Raw genomic sequence first — 15958 nt, forward strand, 5'->3', positions numbered from 1 at the left:
GAGATTCAAAGTGATGAAATCTGGTATATATTCTTTTGTTTCATGCTCTTAACGTATTATCACTTATGCCTAATGTGATTGTATGAATTCCGCATTATGGATATGATTAGGTAATTGGTAATTAACTATATCTTAGTCATTTTAAATTGGTTCATAATGCATGATAATTTTGATTTATATCATGACAAGTTATACGGTTTTGGTTATCTTTTATACCAATATTAGAGCATGCTATATGTCTTTAATGTTTGGCAACTTTTCATTGTCTTAATTGCATGAAAACATTGGTGTATCTCTAATGGAGAATTCTATTCAATTGATCCATTATTTATCTGCCATGTGTAATTTTGTGATACAAAAAATGGTAAGTAATATTTCGTTTGTCGTTATGGTTTATCGTATGTAATCCATGAATGTGTATAAACATGTGGTGTATGAATTATTAGACCAGAAGTTATAATATGTGCAAAATATTCATGAAATTGTTTATGGAGGTTACATATATTCCCATAAAACAATAATACTCCTTATTGTATTTGATTTGAGATAAAACACATGAGCAAACTCAAGTTTACCCAACTTAATTTATTTGATGAAAGTTATATTAGTTGGAGAATGGATGTTAAGATCCATACGCTTAGTGAGCAATTGAGAATGGTTGTTTTCGAGGATAATTTATTAGGTAAAGCCCAGAAGGCTGAGACTATGTTTCTGATTACGAGATAATTAGATGAAGTCCTACGTCTGGACTATTCATCAAACGAGGGTCCCCATAAAGAATGGGATACCCTGGCTAATCGTTTTGATTACCAAAAGACAATACACTTGCCGGAAGCAAGGAACAAGTGAATTCAACAACGATTTGTATATGAATTTTAAAATCCCAATAGAGCTCAAAAATCAGAACATACACATATGCTTTATATATGGTGGATCTAAGCATTGGTCGCGCACCTGAAGTGCGAAGAACATTGGGGCAGGAGATACAAATAATAATACACCAGCATAGACTGAGTTGGTAGAGGTAAATGTTTTCAATGTATAGCGCGTCACTCAGCTTCCATACTTGGGCACATCTGACCAAATAACCCATATTGGGATATGATTGAACTGTTGATTTCATGCATTATGTTTATTTTACTGCTCGGGTTTATTAGTTTATTGAATTTCAATCATCTTACTTCATATGCTCATGTTATGAACTATATTTGTATTTTGATTATGTTTAGTTTATGCTTTGGATCATATATTTATGTCACTGTATGTTCTAAGTTAATTATTATGTTATTCAGTGGTGTTTGCTTGATGAATTTATTTAGTACCTGAAGTACTGAATATATGTGATTAAATTTATATAACTCTCTAGACATGACATGTGGGGATAAATGTATGGCAGATAGTGCGACAACACATACTATCCTGAGAGATAAGTCGCACTTTATTAGTTTCATGTCCATTTGTAGCAAGACCTCTTTGATAACTAAATGAGGGACATGTAGTTTTGATAGATGGTTATGGTAATGTCCACATTATGTATCTCATGGCACAGTTATGCCCATTGAAGTAGCTCATTTTTTTTCTACACGTTCCAGTAGAACGTTGTTAAACTTTAAAGATATTATGTTGAAACCATTGAAGACAAGAAATCGAGTATATGTGCATCATCTCTAACGTGTACGGCCAAAAGAGTACATTGGGAAAATTAGATGAATTTTCGACACGGTTTGTAGAACCTAAATTTGTATGCCAGAAGCATAAGTTGTCGATTGCTCAAAATTAAGTAATTTGATTATATGTCAGCATACGCACATACATGTAATGATTCAATTCCTTTATTGGAAGTAATCCAAGAAGATATAGGTGAAATATGTATCACCATCTATAACTTAAATTTAGAACCTTAGATAGGCGATCTTTTACCCACTCAAATTGCGGACTGTCACTTTGATGAGATTGTCTTCCCGCCGTTAGGGGGAGGAAAGAACGTCCATACTAACGTTCCTGAAGAACGGCGTGAAGTCGTGTGAGACGACCCCACCGTGTCTCATCAAGATGTTAGAGTAGGTGACCAACAAGCCAACTTGTGGCTGTGGTCTTTCGTATTTATTATTGTAATAAACGAACCTTCATTCGTATTAATGATAAAACATCTTGGCATTCTATATCTTTGTCCCTTTGTCACAAGCATAGATATAGTCCTTACAGTTATTACAAGTACTAGTAATTGATCGTTAGGATCGTGAGATATTTACTTAAGTATTATAACTGTTAAACGTGTTCCTAGTCGAAGGGTTACGCCACTAATGAGGATATCGGCCTTTCCCATTAAGACTAGCACTTAGTGTATGTGTACTGCATCTCATCAGTAAACGGTATTGTGATATCGGCATGCATAAGTGGGTGCTCGTAAGTTGACGAGTTCACTGAACTCCCTCACCCTAGAAATCTCTAAGTGGTTCCCAATAATCGAGTAGAGATATCTATGGTATAGTTGTACACCATTAGTCCTTATGACCTAGACATCACCGTGACTTCACTAGAGGACCAGCTGTATCGTGACCTGTCCCTGAGTTCCACCGAGGACCATCCCAAGGGCCAGTGTTCGTGCAGTCCGAAATCTAGTGGGAGGTCTGTGCATTGTAGTCGGGGATTCGATCGCTAGAATAGTCTTGGATGTCCTGTGTGTTCTGAAAGTTTGTAATCATTCTAAGTCTCTGGCCAGAGCTTACTAAGTGATGATTAGAGAATTCGATTCTCTAAGTCATGCACGTGACGATTACAACACTTGGAACGATCGCACCGTCATCGAACATATAAAGAGGTCTCGATGAACCAATCCCTCTAGTTCGATCGGGACATATGTATCGAAGGGACCGTACTGTACGTTAACTATATCTGAAGGTTCTTGCAGGCACTTCATTTGTATCTAGGGAATCATGACGCGTAGTTGCTAGACGCCAATCTTGATTCGTTGGGTGATTAAGGTGAAACGAGCTTCATCTTAATCGTAACTCGAAGGGGACGAGTTTTGACCACAATGGGTTGTGGGCCCACGGCTAGCTTACACCTGAACCATCGAGGGTCACACTGCTCGTGCACATGAGATCTTTGAATAAACGGTCAGAGATAAAATAGTTTATCTTTGCATGATTGGAAGTCAATATGATTGAATCCAACATTCGTAATTTGGAATTACGAATGAGAATAAGAAAAGGAAAAGAATAGGCGAACATGTTAGTGAACTTTCTAAATCGAGAAGTTTCCAAATTTAGAAAGTCCACTGAACTAGGGTTTCCACTTTTGGAAAGTTGGAAAACAAGAGATGGCACTCGTAATGACGAGGAAGTTATAATGATTCCGAAAATGTAATCGTTGCAATTTTTCGGTCATTGAATTGAGAGATACGAGCAAGTAGAGGAACTAACGAGCTTAAGCTGTTGGGCCCAGTCCAACTTAAGCCCGCTAGGGTTATATGCAAGGGACTATAAATACATGACTTATAGCCCTTACACAAAAAAACAAAAAGAAACTCTAACCCTAAAGCGGCCGACCCTCTCTCTCTCGCCCTCTCTCCCGCGCGGCCACCACCGCACCACCGTCGCCGCTCTGTCGCCGGAACCGGCCGTTCGTCGGCCGTTCCTTGTTCGGTATTCTTTCTCCTTTCTTTTCTTCCGTTTTATTCTAACTACTTCGTGTCTAGTGCCACGATTTAGTAGATCGAAGTATACGAGGTGAAATCCGAGAGGAGGAAGACTGTAGATCGAAAAGTCGAGGAGCAACGCACGAGCCGAAGCCGCACGCTGCCCCACGCGCCGTCCCGAAGCCGCGCGTACACTACACGCGCCGCCGTGACCTCACGGGACGCTGCTGCCGTTGCACCGCTGCTGCCCCGATTCTACGGTTTGGTTTCCGTAGTAATCACGAAGTGCTAATCGCTCATACCTCACGCGTCAAGAGGTAAATATACGAAACCCTAGTTTCGTTTAGGGTTTAGTTTAAACTATGATTTCATGCTTGTATTTGTATGATTTTATGTGATTATGTGTAATCGGTTTTTAATCATTGCAAGCATGTTATTTGGTTTAAATTGCGAGCATGTTAATTGATTTAAGTACGGTTAAATTTATTAGCATGTATGTTGTTTTATTTTCGCTGGAAGCGCAAAGGTACGCAATTAATTGAATTTAATTTATCGGGCATGTTCTTATGTGTTTTAAAGTCGTTTAAATCGCATAAATTTTTGTTTTCCGCTGCGTATGCGTGCCCGAAACCCAACACAAGATCCCCTACTTCAGAGAATTGATATATAGATTAATAGATCATCCACACTAACGTTCCTGAAGAACGGCGTGAAGTCGTGTGCGACGACTACTAAATCTGTAAAGAATGTCAACACTAATGTTCCTGAAGAACAGCGTGAAGTCGTGTATGGCGAATAATGTCAGACTCATTATATTGCTTGAAAAAGTGACGAGATCTCAAATAAGCCTGCAAGGATAGATGTCCTAGAAGGACAATTACGGGTAGGCCATCAATCCATGCTAACTAGTCTTGCCTCACTTCCTATGAGAGGGGGAGCGCAATGGGACCAAATGATTCTCACCCCCAGAAGTGGATGAATGCCCAATAATTGAATCCGTTTAGCACTAGTATAAATGGGATCCCACCTGATCCATCTCATAAAATAATTCCGGACTATGGATTCGTCCTGCAGACGAAGCCGGGGGACGCTTCGACATTAATATCCATTCCCGTGAATAGTAAAAACTCGGTTAGTTATTCATGCATGAACGAGATGTGGTATTGGGATGAAATGATCATCGATGATAAACTTTCCTACACAATAGCTACTGAATGTTTTAACGAGTGATGATATAAAACCTCGATCAATTGATAAGTGTAAACAAATGGATGATGGCCGAAATCAATCCTAGCTGAATTTGATTCCTTGATAAAATGAAGAGTGTAGAGACCAGTAGTTCCTACAACTCCTTGAATTTCACCCATGAGATATAAGTGAGTACTCACAAAGAAAAGAAACGAGATTGGTAGCCAAAAAAGGCTCATCTCATAGCTCAAACGAGATTGGGAGCCAGGAGACTCATCTCAATATCTCAAGGAATAAAATGAGATTGGGAACCAGAAGACTCATCTCATAGCTTAAACGAGATTGGGAGCTAGGAGACTCATCTCATAGCTCAATCAATGAAATGAGATTGGGAACCAGAAGATTCATCTCATAGCTCAAATGAGATTCGTAACCAGAAGATTTATCTCATAGCTCAAATGAGATTGGGAACCAGAAGATTCATCTCATAGCTCAAGCGAGATTGGGAGCCAGAAGACTCATCTCATAACTCAATTAATGAAATGAGATTGGGAACCAGAAGATTCATCTCATAAATTAAACAAGATTGGGAGACAGAAGACTTATCTCATAGCTCGGCGAGATTGGGAGCCAGAAGACTCATCTCATAGTACAATGATTTAACAGCAAATGAGATTGGGAGCTCGAAGACTCACCTCATAGTTCAAGGATTTCCTCAACAACCTGAGATTGATTTTAAAGAGGTATACTCTCTCATGATAAATGATATTAAATGCGTGGTCAACAAGTATCTTACGGAGATCTCGATACAAATATTTATATGGAAGTTCCAGAAGGACTTCGATTTCCCGAAGCAATTAGTTCAAAACATGGAACATAAACTCAGTTGGGCTGAGACGTTCACTTTAATTATGACTAGAAATATTCCAGAAGAATATAGGATAATCGCCTAAGTGAACAATTGCTCGGAAGAGAATAGGTGAACAATAATTGGTTTTGGTTCTTCCTATTACTACAATTTATATTAAGGATTTGAACTTGATTTGGACTACTGAAGAAGTCATGTAAGAAAAACTCAATTGTTCAAAATTTGAGTTCAAGATCAAAGATCTAAAGAAGACTCTCGACCGACTTAAAATTTATCATGTCAATTAAATTTTTGTCCATCAATCGAATTACATCTAGAAGATGTTATGGATAAAGAGAAATTATCGAGTAATACCTATGGGAGTTGGAAAGTGGAATAGGTCCAATGATTCATTCCGTCCCATGGAGAAGGACGAGGAAGTGTTAGCACCAGAAGTGCTATATGTAAATGCAATATATGCATTATTATGCTTAACTCCATGTACTCGATATGATTTAGCGTTTTCGGTAATTTATTAGGTAGACTTATCTCACCTTACCGACACGCCCTATACATCAATGAATGATGCAAAACTTGTGGTTTATATTGGCATTGACTAGACGCCATATCCACAAAAAGTTCGTTCCCAATCTATGATATAGTATTGGGAAAACAACTATGTCTTGGGGTTCTATGAAATGTACCTTAGTTGTCACTAGGTCAAATCATGCATGATGTTTGCTTCACGAGATAGTGAGTGAATGCACATGGCCTGAAGCCATGATTAGGCATGTTCGAGATTTCTGTGAATTGGCTACCACAAAAGATCCTAAGAGATTGTAATTAACTGCATTGAGCAAATGAAGACGAGCTTCATTAAATGTGACAACTCCAAGAACATAGTTATGAGGTTTTCTTCAATCAACAATAATAAGAGTTCAAACTATAATGATCCAGTAGATCATGAAACATGATAACTATACTGACTTATTTACTAATTCGTCGCCTAAAGTCACTTTGGAAAAGTATGTTAAGGATGCTGACTTGCGTAGATTATACAAGCTCGCTCCCTTGTAGACAACAGGGGGAGTTAATGTGAGGGGGAGTACCCTGTAGGTACTTAGTATCCAGAAGATACCCTGATGCCCTATTGTACTCTTTTTCCTTCGTGCGATGTTTATTTTCCCCAAAGGGTGATGAAGAAGAAGAGACGAAGTACTGATCGGAGAGAATTCACAACTAATTTGTTGTTCAGACTTGAAGCATGCTCGAAAGAAAAGAAAAAAAGTGCACATTTTAGTCCACAATATTTTATTTTATTTCTGTTGGCACCACGTTTATGTTTTTGTTTTGCAATTTTTGCCCTTTAATTAAAAAGAAGGGTAAATTATAACCAACCCTCGATATATGGTTAAACGCCAAGGTTTTAACGAGGCAACATATGTTGATTGAAAAGATTGTGTGTTGTACTCTTTTTCCTAACCGATGTTGTTTTTTTTTCCCATTGGGTTTTATTACTCGGAAGGTTTTAATGAGGCAACATGAAAGCACAATAGTGGTTAGATAGGAATCCCCAAGGGGGAGTGTTGTAAATAATATATAATGTGGTTATTCCTATCTTAAGCCACTCGGAGTTTATAACTCCCCACTACGCCACTAGAGATTCTCAACTTACCCATTATCCCATAACTCCCTCCATGATCTATGTAGGGTATAACTTTCGTGTAACTCCCATGTAACTTCCGGTGGTTTGCACCTATATAAATGAGAATCTCCCCTCCCCTAACGACCCACAATTATCTCTCTACGGATCTCGTTTACTTGTGTTCTCTCATTCTCTCTCTATTATTATTATTATTATTATTATTATGTTCTTATGTATTTCCACAATCACAAACCAAAGAGCTAGATTAAATAGACGATTTTACAACAGTTTCGAACTAATTTTAAAAATGAAAGAAAACAATAATTTCTAATTACTGAAAGCAAGCCCAATACTTGTGTGTGCGTTAACATATCTTAGTAATTTATGTATTTTTCTTATTTTACTAGATCACATATTTTTTAAATTGGCTTACTAAAGTTTGTTTAACTAGTAGTTTAAAAAATTAGAAATGAGCATGGGTTTGATACAAGAAGGGCAACATGGGTATTTTTAGAAATTTATAGCTAAGAAAAACTCTACCACTTGCGAATTGGGCGAGTGAAATACACTCACTATTGAATGTCTTAGGAAAGCTACTCATCATAAACCACAAGGGGGTTATCTGCCTATATTAATACCACATGGAAGTTAAGTGCAAAATAGAGAAACAACATGGGGGTCAAGTGCTATTTACCCTTTTTTTTCCCTTTAAATCTTGTCTTTCAAAGGGGTATTCACTAACTATTCCTCCTTTTATATATATATATATATATATATATATATATATATTAAAATATTTGATGTATAAATAAATTAAAAAAATTACTTTTAAATAGGAAAAAAAACAAAAGGAAATAAATAAAAGGACTTAGAACTTAATTTTATTGGAAAAAATGAAGTGTGAGGATATTTATAGGAAAAAAATGAGGGAAAAAAAATTTAAAAAAGATCAAATAACGGCCGGGGCCAGTTCAGCTTTTTTCAGCTTTTTTTTTTTTTTTTTTTTTAAATTCGGGTGAACCACCGGGCCGCATAATTCTATAACCGGGCCAGTTCCGGGCCGAAAACCGGCCCATGGCAGTGTCTAATGTTCCCTAATCAAATATCATTACATGAAAATAAGTAAAGTCCTAAATAATATAAACACTAAAATAAGGACTAATTAATTTCCCAATAAAATACATGGAATAAATCGATGACAATCTAAACACGTAGACAACCGTATTCGTCAATTCTTCAACACTTAACACCGATGCCAACATGTCAGATACTCATACTATTCTTAAAAGTTGCAAGTCAAATTATGAAAAGAAAATGAAGATATCATCTCAATCCTCAATGATGTTTATTACACAAGTATAGAATTACCATCACACAGTTTCTCGCCTTGATCGGTTTAACAAGAAAGCACTCATTTTACATCAAGCATATTACACAACGCAATAGTATAACATCAACAATACCATACCAAAGCTTACAATGATGCTGCTATGTTTACAATGCTTGAATGGACGCAATTTGACAATAAAATACCACTCTTATGTTGATCGTATGGACTCATCAAAAAACCTGTACTACGTAACTTGGGCACAAAGACTTTCTATTACTCGTTCAAAACAACCGTAAAATGTCTTCAGAATAAACACAAGGTATGCACACATATATACAAAGATAATTTAGTATATGAGTACAGATTAAGCACATAAAAAAATCATGTACATGTGGAAATAACCGGTATTTACAGACATACAACAATTTTGCAATGGTAATGAAATAATTAAGGAACATCGAGCCGCATCATGAAAAAGGCGCAAAAGTCGAGGAAGAGGAACACGGAACCACTAAGCCTCTGTAAATCAAGCAAATACTCCACTTCGCTGGTTTTGTAAAGCTGCCATTAGTTTAAACACATTTTCATTAGCAGCTATACAGCTTTGTTATTATGACATGAATCATGAAAATATCACTTCTGAATGCATCAATATAAAATAATCCAAAAATAATCTGAAAACGAGGAAAATTATTATGACATAGAATGCTTGCTTATAGTACATGTAATATTCATTGTGTGTCTCTCTCTTTCACACGATGAAATGCACCACATTTTGTCTCTATGGAAATTTGTTCCGTGGTGACCGAGACATATCATATATGTAATTAACAATCTAATTTGTTATACCGAGTTCAAAGAATATTTATTCTATAGCTTAAATAAAGGCTCCTACTGTACAAACATAAAATTGCGAAGATAGTACAAGGGTAATTTATGTCTTAGATTTGTCATCTAATAGAAACTAATGCATAACTAGAACAAAGAGGATAAACAAAGAAAAATTAAATGGAAAGAAAAAAAAAGTTGGTCGCGATAACTTTCCTGAAAGCATATCTTAGTACAATCGCACTTATGTTCCCTTAAACTGAAGTGTAACAAGTTCATCTTTCGTATGATTGAAGAACCGACACAAATCATGAGGAATACTAAAATCTAAGAGCTTATCAGTAGATTTATCACCCATCAGGTAATAAATTTGTCAAGACTCTATGATTTCAAGTTGTAGATCAATATATTATCACTTTCTATTTCGATAATTTTTCTATTTTTTTTCTTTTTTGTAGTAACCCATAAGCATCTATCATGCAACCTTTAGAGCGTACGAGCTCTTATCCAAAAATTTATGCAAACACCTAATTACATTTCATGAAATGTTTTGACAAAATAATAAGCCAAGCCCCTCAAAATTATCACGCATAATTATCAAAGTATTCGCATAATAGAACATCAAAAAAAATCAGAAAACTTTAATTTAATACCTGCATTTCGAACTTCACAACACCCTGCAGCTGTGACACATTTGCATTGGTGGGAGTTATACCATTAACATAATGGTTCTCGTTTATGTGATTACTGAGGGCCATACTATCTGGGTTCTGAATAGGATGAATGAAAAGACATTTCATGTTGTAGTGCCCAATCTTTTTCCACCTGACATTTAGTCCTTGAAAAGCTCCGAGAACCTGAGCCATTATCTCGCGTGGACGTGCTCGAGACTGTTTAAGCAGTAAACACGATAAAGTATGAGACTCGAACCAAATAGATTACTAGAGAACCGGATACATGAAGTTATTCGTAAATTCTGGTGAATAAATTCTAAAACATTTCATGAGATATAACCTGTTTTAATAAAGCTGAAACAAAATAATTAAATGTTCACAACTTGAACCTGAAGTCCAACTATCCAGTGCTTCTTTTTTGATATCTCCGGTAACAAATTTCCATCAAGCGGAAATCCAGGTTTATTAACATCTAGATAAGGTCCCATCGAACAGGTCTCCTAACAAAAGACGAGAAAAAATTTCCGTGTCAGAAAGTACAAATACAAAAATGACAACAAAACCAGATCCGTAATAGGCCATCCATCTTTCAATGCAGTAGCTCAAAATAAAAGAGAAATGTGAATCAAATAGTTAAGTTGTGCACTTTAAAAATAAAATAAAAAATATTAAACCACTCGGTGCTGCTTTTTCTACTTTTGGATGTTGATGATTGATGCTTTCATTTCAAAATGATTTTTTTTTCTTTAGCAACAGTAACTCGTTTGAAGCACATAATTTCTTACTTCATAAACAAAAAACTAAGAAAAAATATAGAACTGAACATTAGAATGTTAATACTAGGAATACAATGTACAACTACATGTTCAAGTTATGTAATTGATTCTTAAATTCATAATCTAGACTTGGTTTTTTTACAGATTTGATAATATATCGATTAGATTTATAGATTTTATCTTTTATTTATATAAATAATCTGGATATATTTTAAACTGTTTGAGAAAATGAAGGACCCACGAGAGGTTGAGTTACTAATGGACAATTATAATATGAGTTTCAACTGTGGCAAGGTAGATGACCAACCGTATCTAGCATTTTTCATCAACAAACTGTTGCCAAAAATTACCAATGTCCTAATTTAATTATTAGCTATAGCACATTGGATTTACTAACAAAGAAAAGAGCGAGAATAAGAAAAAGTAAGTGATAATATACTACTGGGTAATTACATAGAGATTTTTTGTTAAATTCTTCAGGCAACTCATGGAGGCACTACCACATTAATATTTGGAGCGACAAGGGACTGAAATACTACTCCTCCTCTCCAAATTTCATCATTCCTATTTCTTTTCTTAGATATTCTAAATAAGGCTTTATTTCATTAACTGTACTTTTAGTGTAGAGTTTTTGTCACAAGACTTTTACTGTTTCAATTATACTAAACACTTTCCAGCTTGAGTGGAAACTGGAAACACATTCCAAATGGACTTTTAGATACAAACAGAAAGAACTCTTTACGTACCACGGACTCCTGAAATTCAGCACCTAGATAGCCAGTGGAAATGGGGGACCGCTTATCAAATAATAGATAGTATGCAACAGTAGCCTGCAGCATAAGTTTGTAAAATTATTATATCATAAAATCGATAGCTGAAAAACTGCAGACAAAAAGTTTATGCATATTATTATATACATCATTTTGTAGTCTGTTCTGCAGTGATTGAATCAGCTGGCTCCTTGCAAATCCCATCCGGAGAACTTCTTGAATAATATCCTCATCAGGCTGCAAAAGTACGTGAACCAGATCAAGAATATGAAAGTACAACAAATTTAGTGGCTGGTGAAGGAGTTTCTGCAGTTAAGTAGCAGCAAAATGTATTCCTCCTTTAAGTGATACGACGGCATGTGCCTAGCCAATTTATAATTGTACCCTACATATAAGAAGTGTTCATGAAAAATATCTGCACATGGTTCTTCTGCGCCTCACACATCAATTGATAGCTTAAGCAAATTAAACTTCACACTGAATATGAAACAGAGAATAATGCATCTAAATATTCCCCAAAAAGTATTATATTGATAAACAAAGTTCAGAAGGTGGACAAAGTAATCCCGTTTTATGTTTATATCATGAAAATGTATCCTCTTTTCTGTAACGAAACCATATCAAGTTGCACTCAAAACCTTAAGTAAATATTTACCTTCTTTAGATCTTCCACTGCATTAGGTGGAGTGACAGCTAAATAGCGAGGAAGATTAACTTTGAACCAGGGGTGCTGACGTATCTCACGAGTAGTTATTCTCTTCATAGGGTCTACAATCAGCATTCTTGGAATTAAATCACGAGCTCCGGGTGACAAATGACTTGGAAGAGTGTACAGTCCACTCTAAAGAATAAAAAAAAATGTATACTGCATGATGATCTCTATCTCAAACCACAGTGCATGAACGTAAATTAAGCTCTAGAAAGAGTATACTGCCAATACCTTTATTTTCTTGAAGAGGTTGGGAATGTTTTCATCGTCAAAAGGAAGAGAACCACAAAGAAGAGCATACAAAATAACACCACAACTCCAAATATCTACTTCGGCTCCAGCATAAAGTTTTCCAGACACAACCTGCAATCAACTCCATTACAAGGAACCCAGCTTTAACAACTACCCAATGGAGCAAATTCTAGTCACTACTATTTATCATAATTATATAATATTTATATTTTAAAGTCTACTGATTTTACAACCTCAGGAGCAGCATAGTTTGGGCTTCCACAACTTGTTCTAAGAAAATGTCCGTCCCGCATAATGTTGCTTAAGCCGAAATCAGCTACCTTCACATTGCCTTTTAAATCTAGAAGCAGGTTCTCAGGTTTGAGGTCACGATGGACAACCATGTTTCTATGGCAATACTCCACTCCAGCAATAATCTGAGATCAAAAGACAAACCAAATTCATGAAATCATGTGGAGTGAAATAATGTTCAACATTCCTCATCTTGGAGGACAATAAAAAAAAGAGACAGAAAAATGACTAAGAATCTAGAATCTACCTGCTGAAAAAAGCGCCTAGCTTCATCCTCTTGTAACCTGCCTTTTTCAACAATATAATCAAAGAGCTCTCCACGCATCACGTACTCCATGACAACATATATATCTGCCGGTGTCTCTATAACCTCATATAGACGTATCACATGTGGATGCACGAATAACCGACAGATTTTAATTTCTCTTCTCACTGCATAACACTGTTAACTCTTAGAAGCTATAAAACACATTTGCTTACATCAACGGAAATGGAACAACTGTAGTTCCAAAATCTGAACAAAATAGCACGTAGTTGCGGAAAACCAGAACAGCTGTTTTGGTTGCCATGCAAAAGCATAGTCTTTGAGAAGGCATTGCTAAAATAAGTAAGAAAACATTCTTTGGCTGGTCTAATTGAAGCAAAATTTCACCTTTTTCCTCCATGTCAGGACTCTTCATCCTCCGACGGTTAAGGATTTTAATGGCCACTTTATGCCCTGTCCGAATATGTTCAGCAATTTTGACCTTACCAAAGGAACCATGCCCAAGAGTTTTTCCGAGTCTATAGTTCCTTATAAGTGATTCGGCAGTCCCCTCTCCACTCTCCATATTACTGTAGAAGAATAAAGGTTTTTTAAATCATTACATGGCCATAAGCAATTCTAAGATTAAGTTGACCATTGTTGTGTAAGAAACACATATAGTTACTTACTTTACTGAAACGAGTATGTTACTTTCGGAAACCTTCAGCAACAATCCAACGGTTTTCTACTGTCAATTTTTGGGGTTTTCTGTACTATTCAGAATCCTTACTTGTCACCTTCACCGGCAAATATAACGATTAGATTTTCTTTTTTTTTTTCTGCTTGGCTCATGAAAGGTAAAAAAGTATCCTTTAGATGGACACCATCCAAGTGATTGATCAAAGCCACGAAGAAAAATATACATAGTTTGTGCATAGTAGCATTCACTATTAAAGCCAGTTTCTTTGACTTCATAATTGGAAATGATTTCTTGATAATACATTTGTTTAAAGAATTTCTTCATATGCATTTGTTAGTACTCCTCTTCATAATGCATTTGTTTATAACTGAGAAAAGAAAATTAAGAAGAATCTTTTCTCTAAAGCAACTTCGAATTGTTTAAAACACGAATTTAAATTATCTTTAACATAAAATAGTAAACCAATAGAAAAAAACATGACCAACTTAACTGAAGGACCAATACTCTCTGGAAACACATTGGAGTAACTGAGAGTCACACAGATCTACTTGTAATCTTTAAGAAACAGATGTCGGCATTCTAACAAAATTGGTCTGGCCCAAGAAACCTCCAATGTATGACAAGCATTTGATTCATTAAAAGCCATTTTATCATCATTAACCAAAGTAGTACATCACTTATCACCTGAAATTCGACCACACGCCTATCTAAAGACTCAGCGTCAAATTATAGTAAATTAGTAACTGACCCAATCGAATACACTTCAACCATTTTATTGTATTTTAAGCGCCACAGTGAGTATGATCCAACAAAACAAAAACTTGCAAAAGAAAAAAATGTCCACAAAATGTCTTTTCAATCTTATATCAACAGTTAGCACAGCTCTCAGCATATAGCCAACACTTCATTATGCCTAATTCACACGACGAAGATCAACAGAACTAACAGAATCTGAACGTACGGCAGACCCGCAAATTACTCACCATATTGTTAAAATTAGCTACTTCAAATCCAAAAAAATAAAAATAAAAATAAAAATCATAACCCTGGATAAAAATTCTAAGAATTTATAGCAGATAAAATATGCTTTCTACAAATTCTACAAATTCCGCGATTAACAATCAAACACAGACCACAATTAGTGACACAAACGCAATCTATAAATAGATTTCAGGGTTTGACCAAGTATACATCCATTTTCAGCAAAATCTATGCTACCGAGAGTCAAGAAAAGAACAGAATTCCATTTTCAGCAAATCAATCAGCGATAATTAATCGAAGAGGAAATTCGACTGAATTGGATAATTGAAGGGGGAAATTACCTGATGGAGTATGATCACATGCAAATCCTGTATCAGCCAAATAATCCAATTCTGCAATTGAATCAAAGTGAAGAGAGAGAGAGAGAGAGAGAGAGAGAGAGAGAGAGAGAGGGGTTTTAGAGAGAGAAAATGGGGGGTTTTGGTTTGGGTTTTGGAGGTCGGAGAGAACAATAAGGAAAAGAAAGGGATTGGAGATTTGGGTGGGGACTTCAGGATGCTGACTCAGTGTTTGCTATGGATATGTACAAGAATAATAATATATTGTTTTTTTATTATGGGGGTTAGGTTATATATGCAGGTAGGATTTTTATTTTTGCAGATGTTCTTTTTCTTTTGGACATAAAATACAAAACAAAGTTTTTTCTTTGGCTTGTAAATCTTCAAGTTTTTTCACAATAATATCGTAAACGAAGCAAAATTCTCTACATGGATAGTTAAAATCCATATTCGGAAGGTCAAATTTACGTAATTTTTCATTTTCGGATTTGTTTTACGCAATTTCGAATAGCAATACCCTAAAGCGGAAGTACAAAAAAAAGGGTTTTTGAGAGGTCCGGGCCCAAACCCGAAGAATGAGTTTCGAGTACCAGCTCTAAACTAGTTTCAGAAGCTAGAACACAAAACTCGTGCTTTGATATAATAAAATGATAGTCTTGATTTTGTATAATAAAATGGATGTATATTTATTTAGAAATTAGATTCATAACATGAATTATAAATATTTGAGATTTGTTTTTCTCCA

The 15958-nt window shown here is 35.7% G+C and overlaps 1 protein-coding gene across 2 annotated transcripts; it reads right to left on the bottom strand.

Moving 5' to 3' along the window:
- Positions 1-8903: 8903 nt before the first annotated feature.
- Positions 8904-15458, bottom strand: LOC105959742 (SNF1-related protein kinase catalytic subunit alpha KIN10). Of its 2 annotated transcripts, XM_012983881.2 has the most exons (12): positions 15217-15458; positions 13884-13991; positions 13603-13784; positions 13198-13382; positions 12893-13075; positions 12639-12770; positions 12354-12539; positions 11846-11935; positions 11675-11758; positions 10542-10652; positions 10132-10368; positions 8904-9211 (listed from the first exon to the last, which is right to left on the bottom strand). In XM_012983881.2, exons 3-12 carry the CDS (start codon positions 13778-13780, stop codon positions 9098-9100), a joined length of 1500 nt encoding a protein of 499 aa, XP_012839335.1. In that variant the 5' UTR covers positions 13781-13784; positions 13884-13991; positions 15217-15458; the 3' UTR covers positions 8904-9097. The 2 variants fall into 2 exon arrangements, with proteins under 2 accessions (XP_012839335.1, XP_012839336.1); XM_012983882.2 differs by lacking the exon at positions 13884-13991 and having other exon boundaries at positions 15217-15447.
- Between the last annotated feature and the right edge of the window lie 500 nt (positions 15459-15958).

This window comes from Erythranthe guttata, chromosome 9 (genome assembly GCF_056151865.1).
Source record: "Erythranthe guttata isolate IM_541 chromosome 9, IM_541, whole genome shotgun sequence".
Lineage (NCBI taxonomy): Eukaryota > Viridiplantae > Streptophyta > Magnoliopsida > Lamiales > Phrymaceae > Erythranthe > Erythranthe guttata.

Excerpts from the sequence above, each read along its gene's own strand:
- LOC105959742 (XM_012983881.2), bottom strand. The coding sequence starts at position 13,780 with ATGGAGAGTGGAGAGGGGACTGCCGAATCACTTATAAGGAACTATAGA. Across the intron at positions 11,936-12,353 it reads CAGTGGAAGATCTAAAGAAG|CCTGATGAGGATATTATTCA; the intron begins GTAAATATTTAC and ends GTACTTTTGCAG. Across the intron at positions 10,369-10,541 it reads ACTGGATAGTTGGACTTCAG|TCTCGAGCACGTCCACGCGA; the intron begins GTTCAAGTTGTG and ends CTGCTTAAACAG.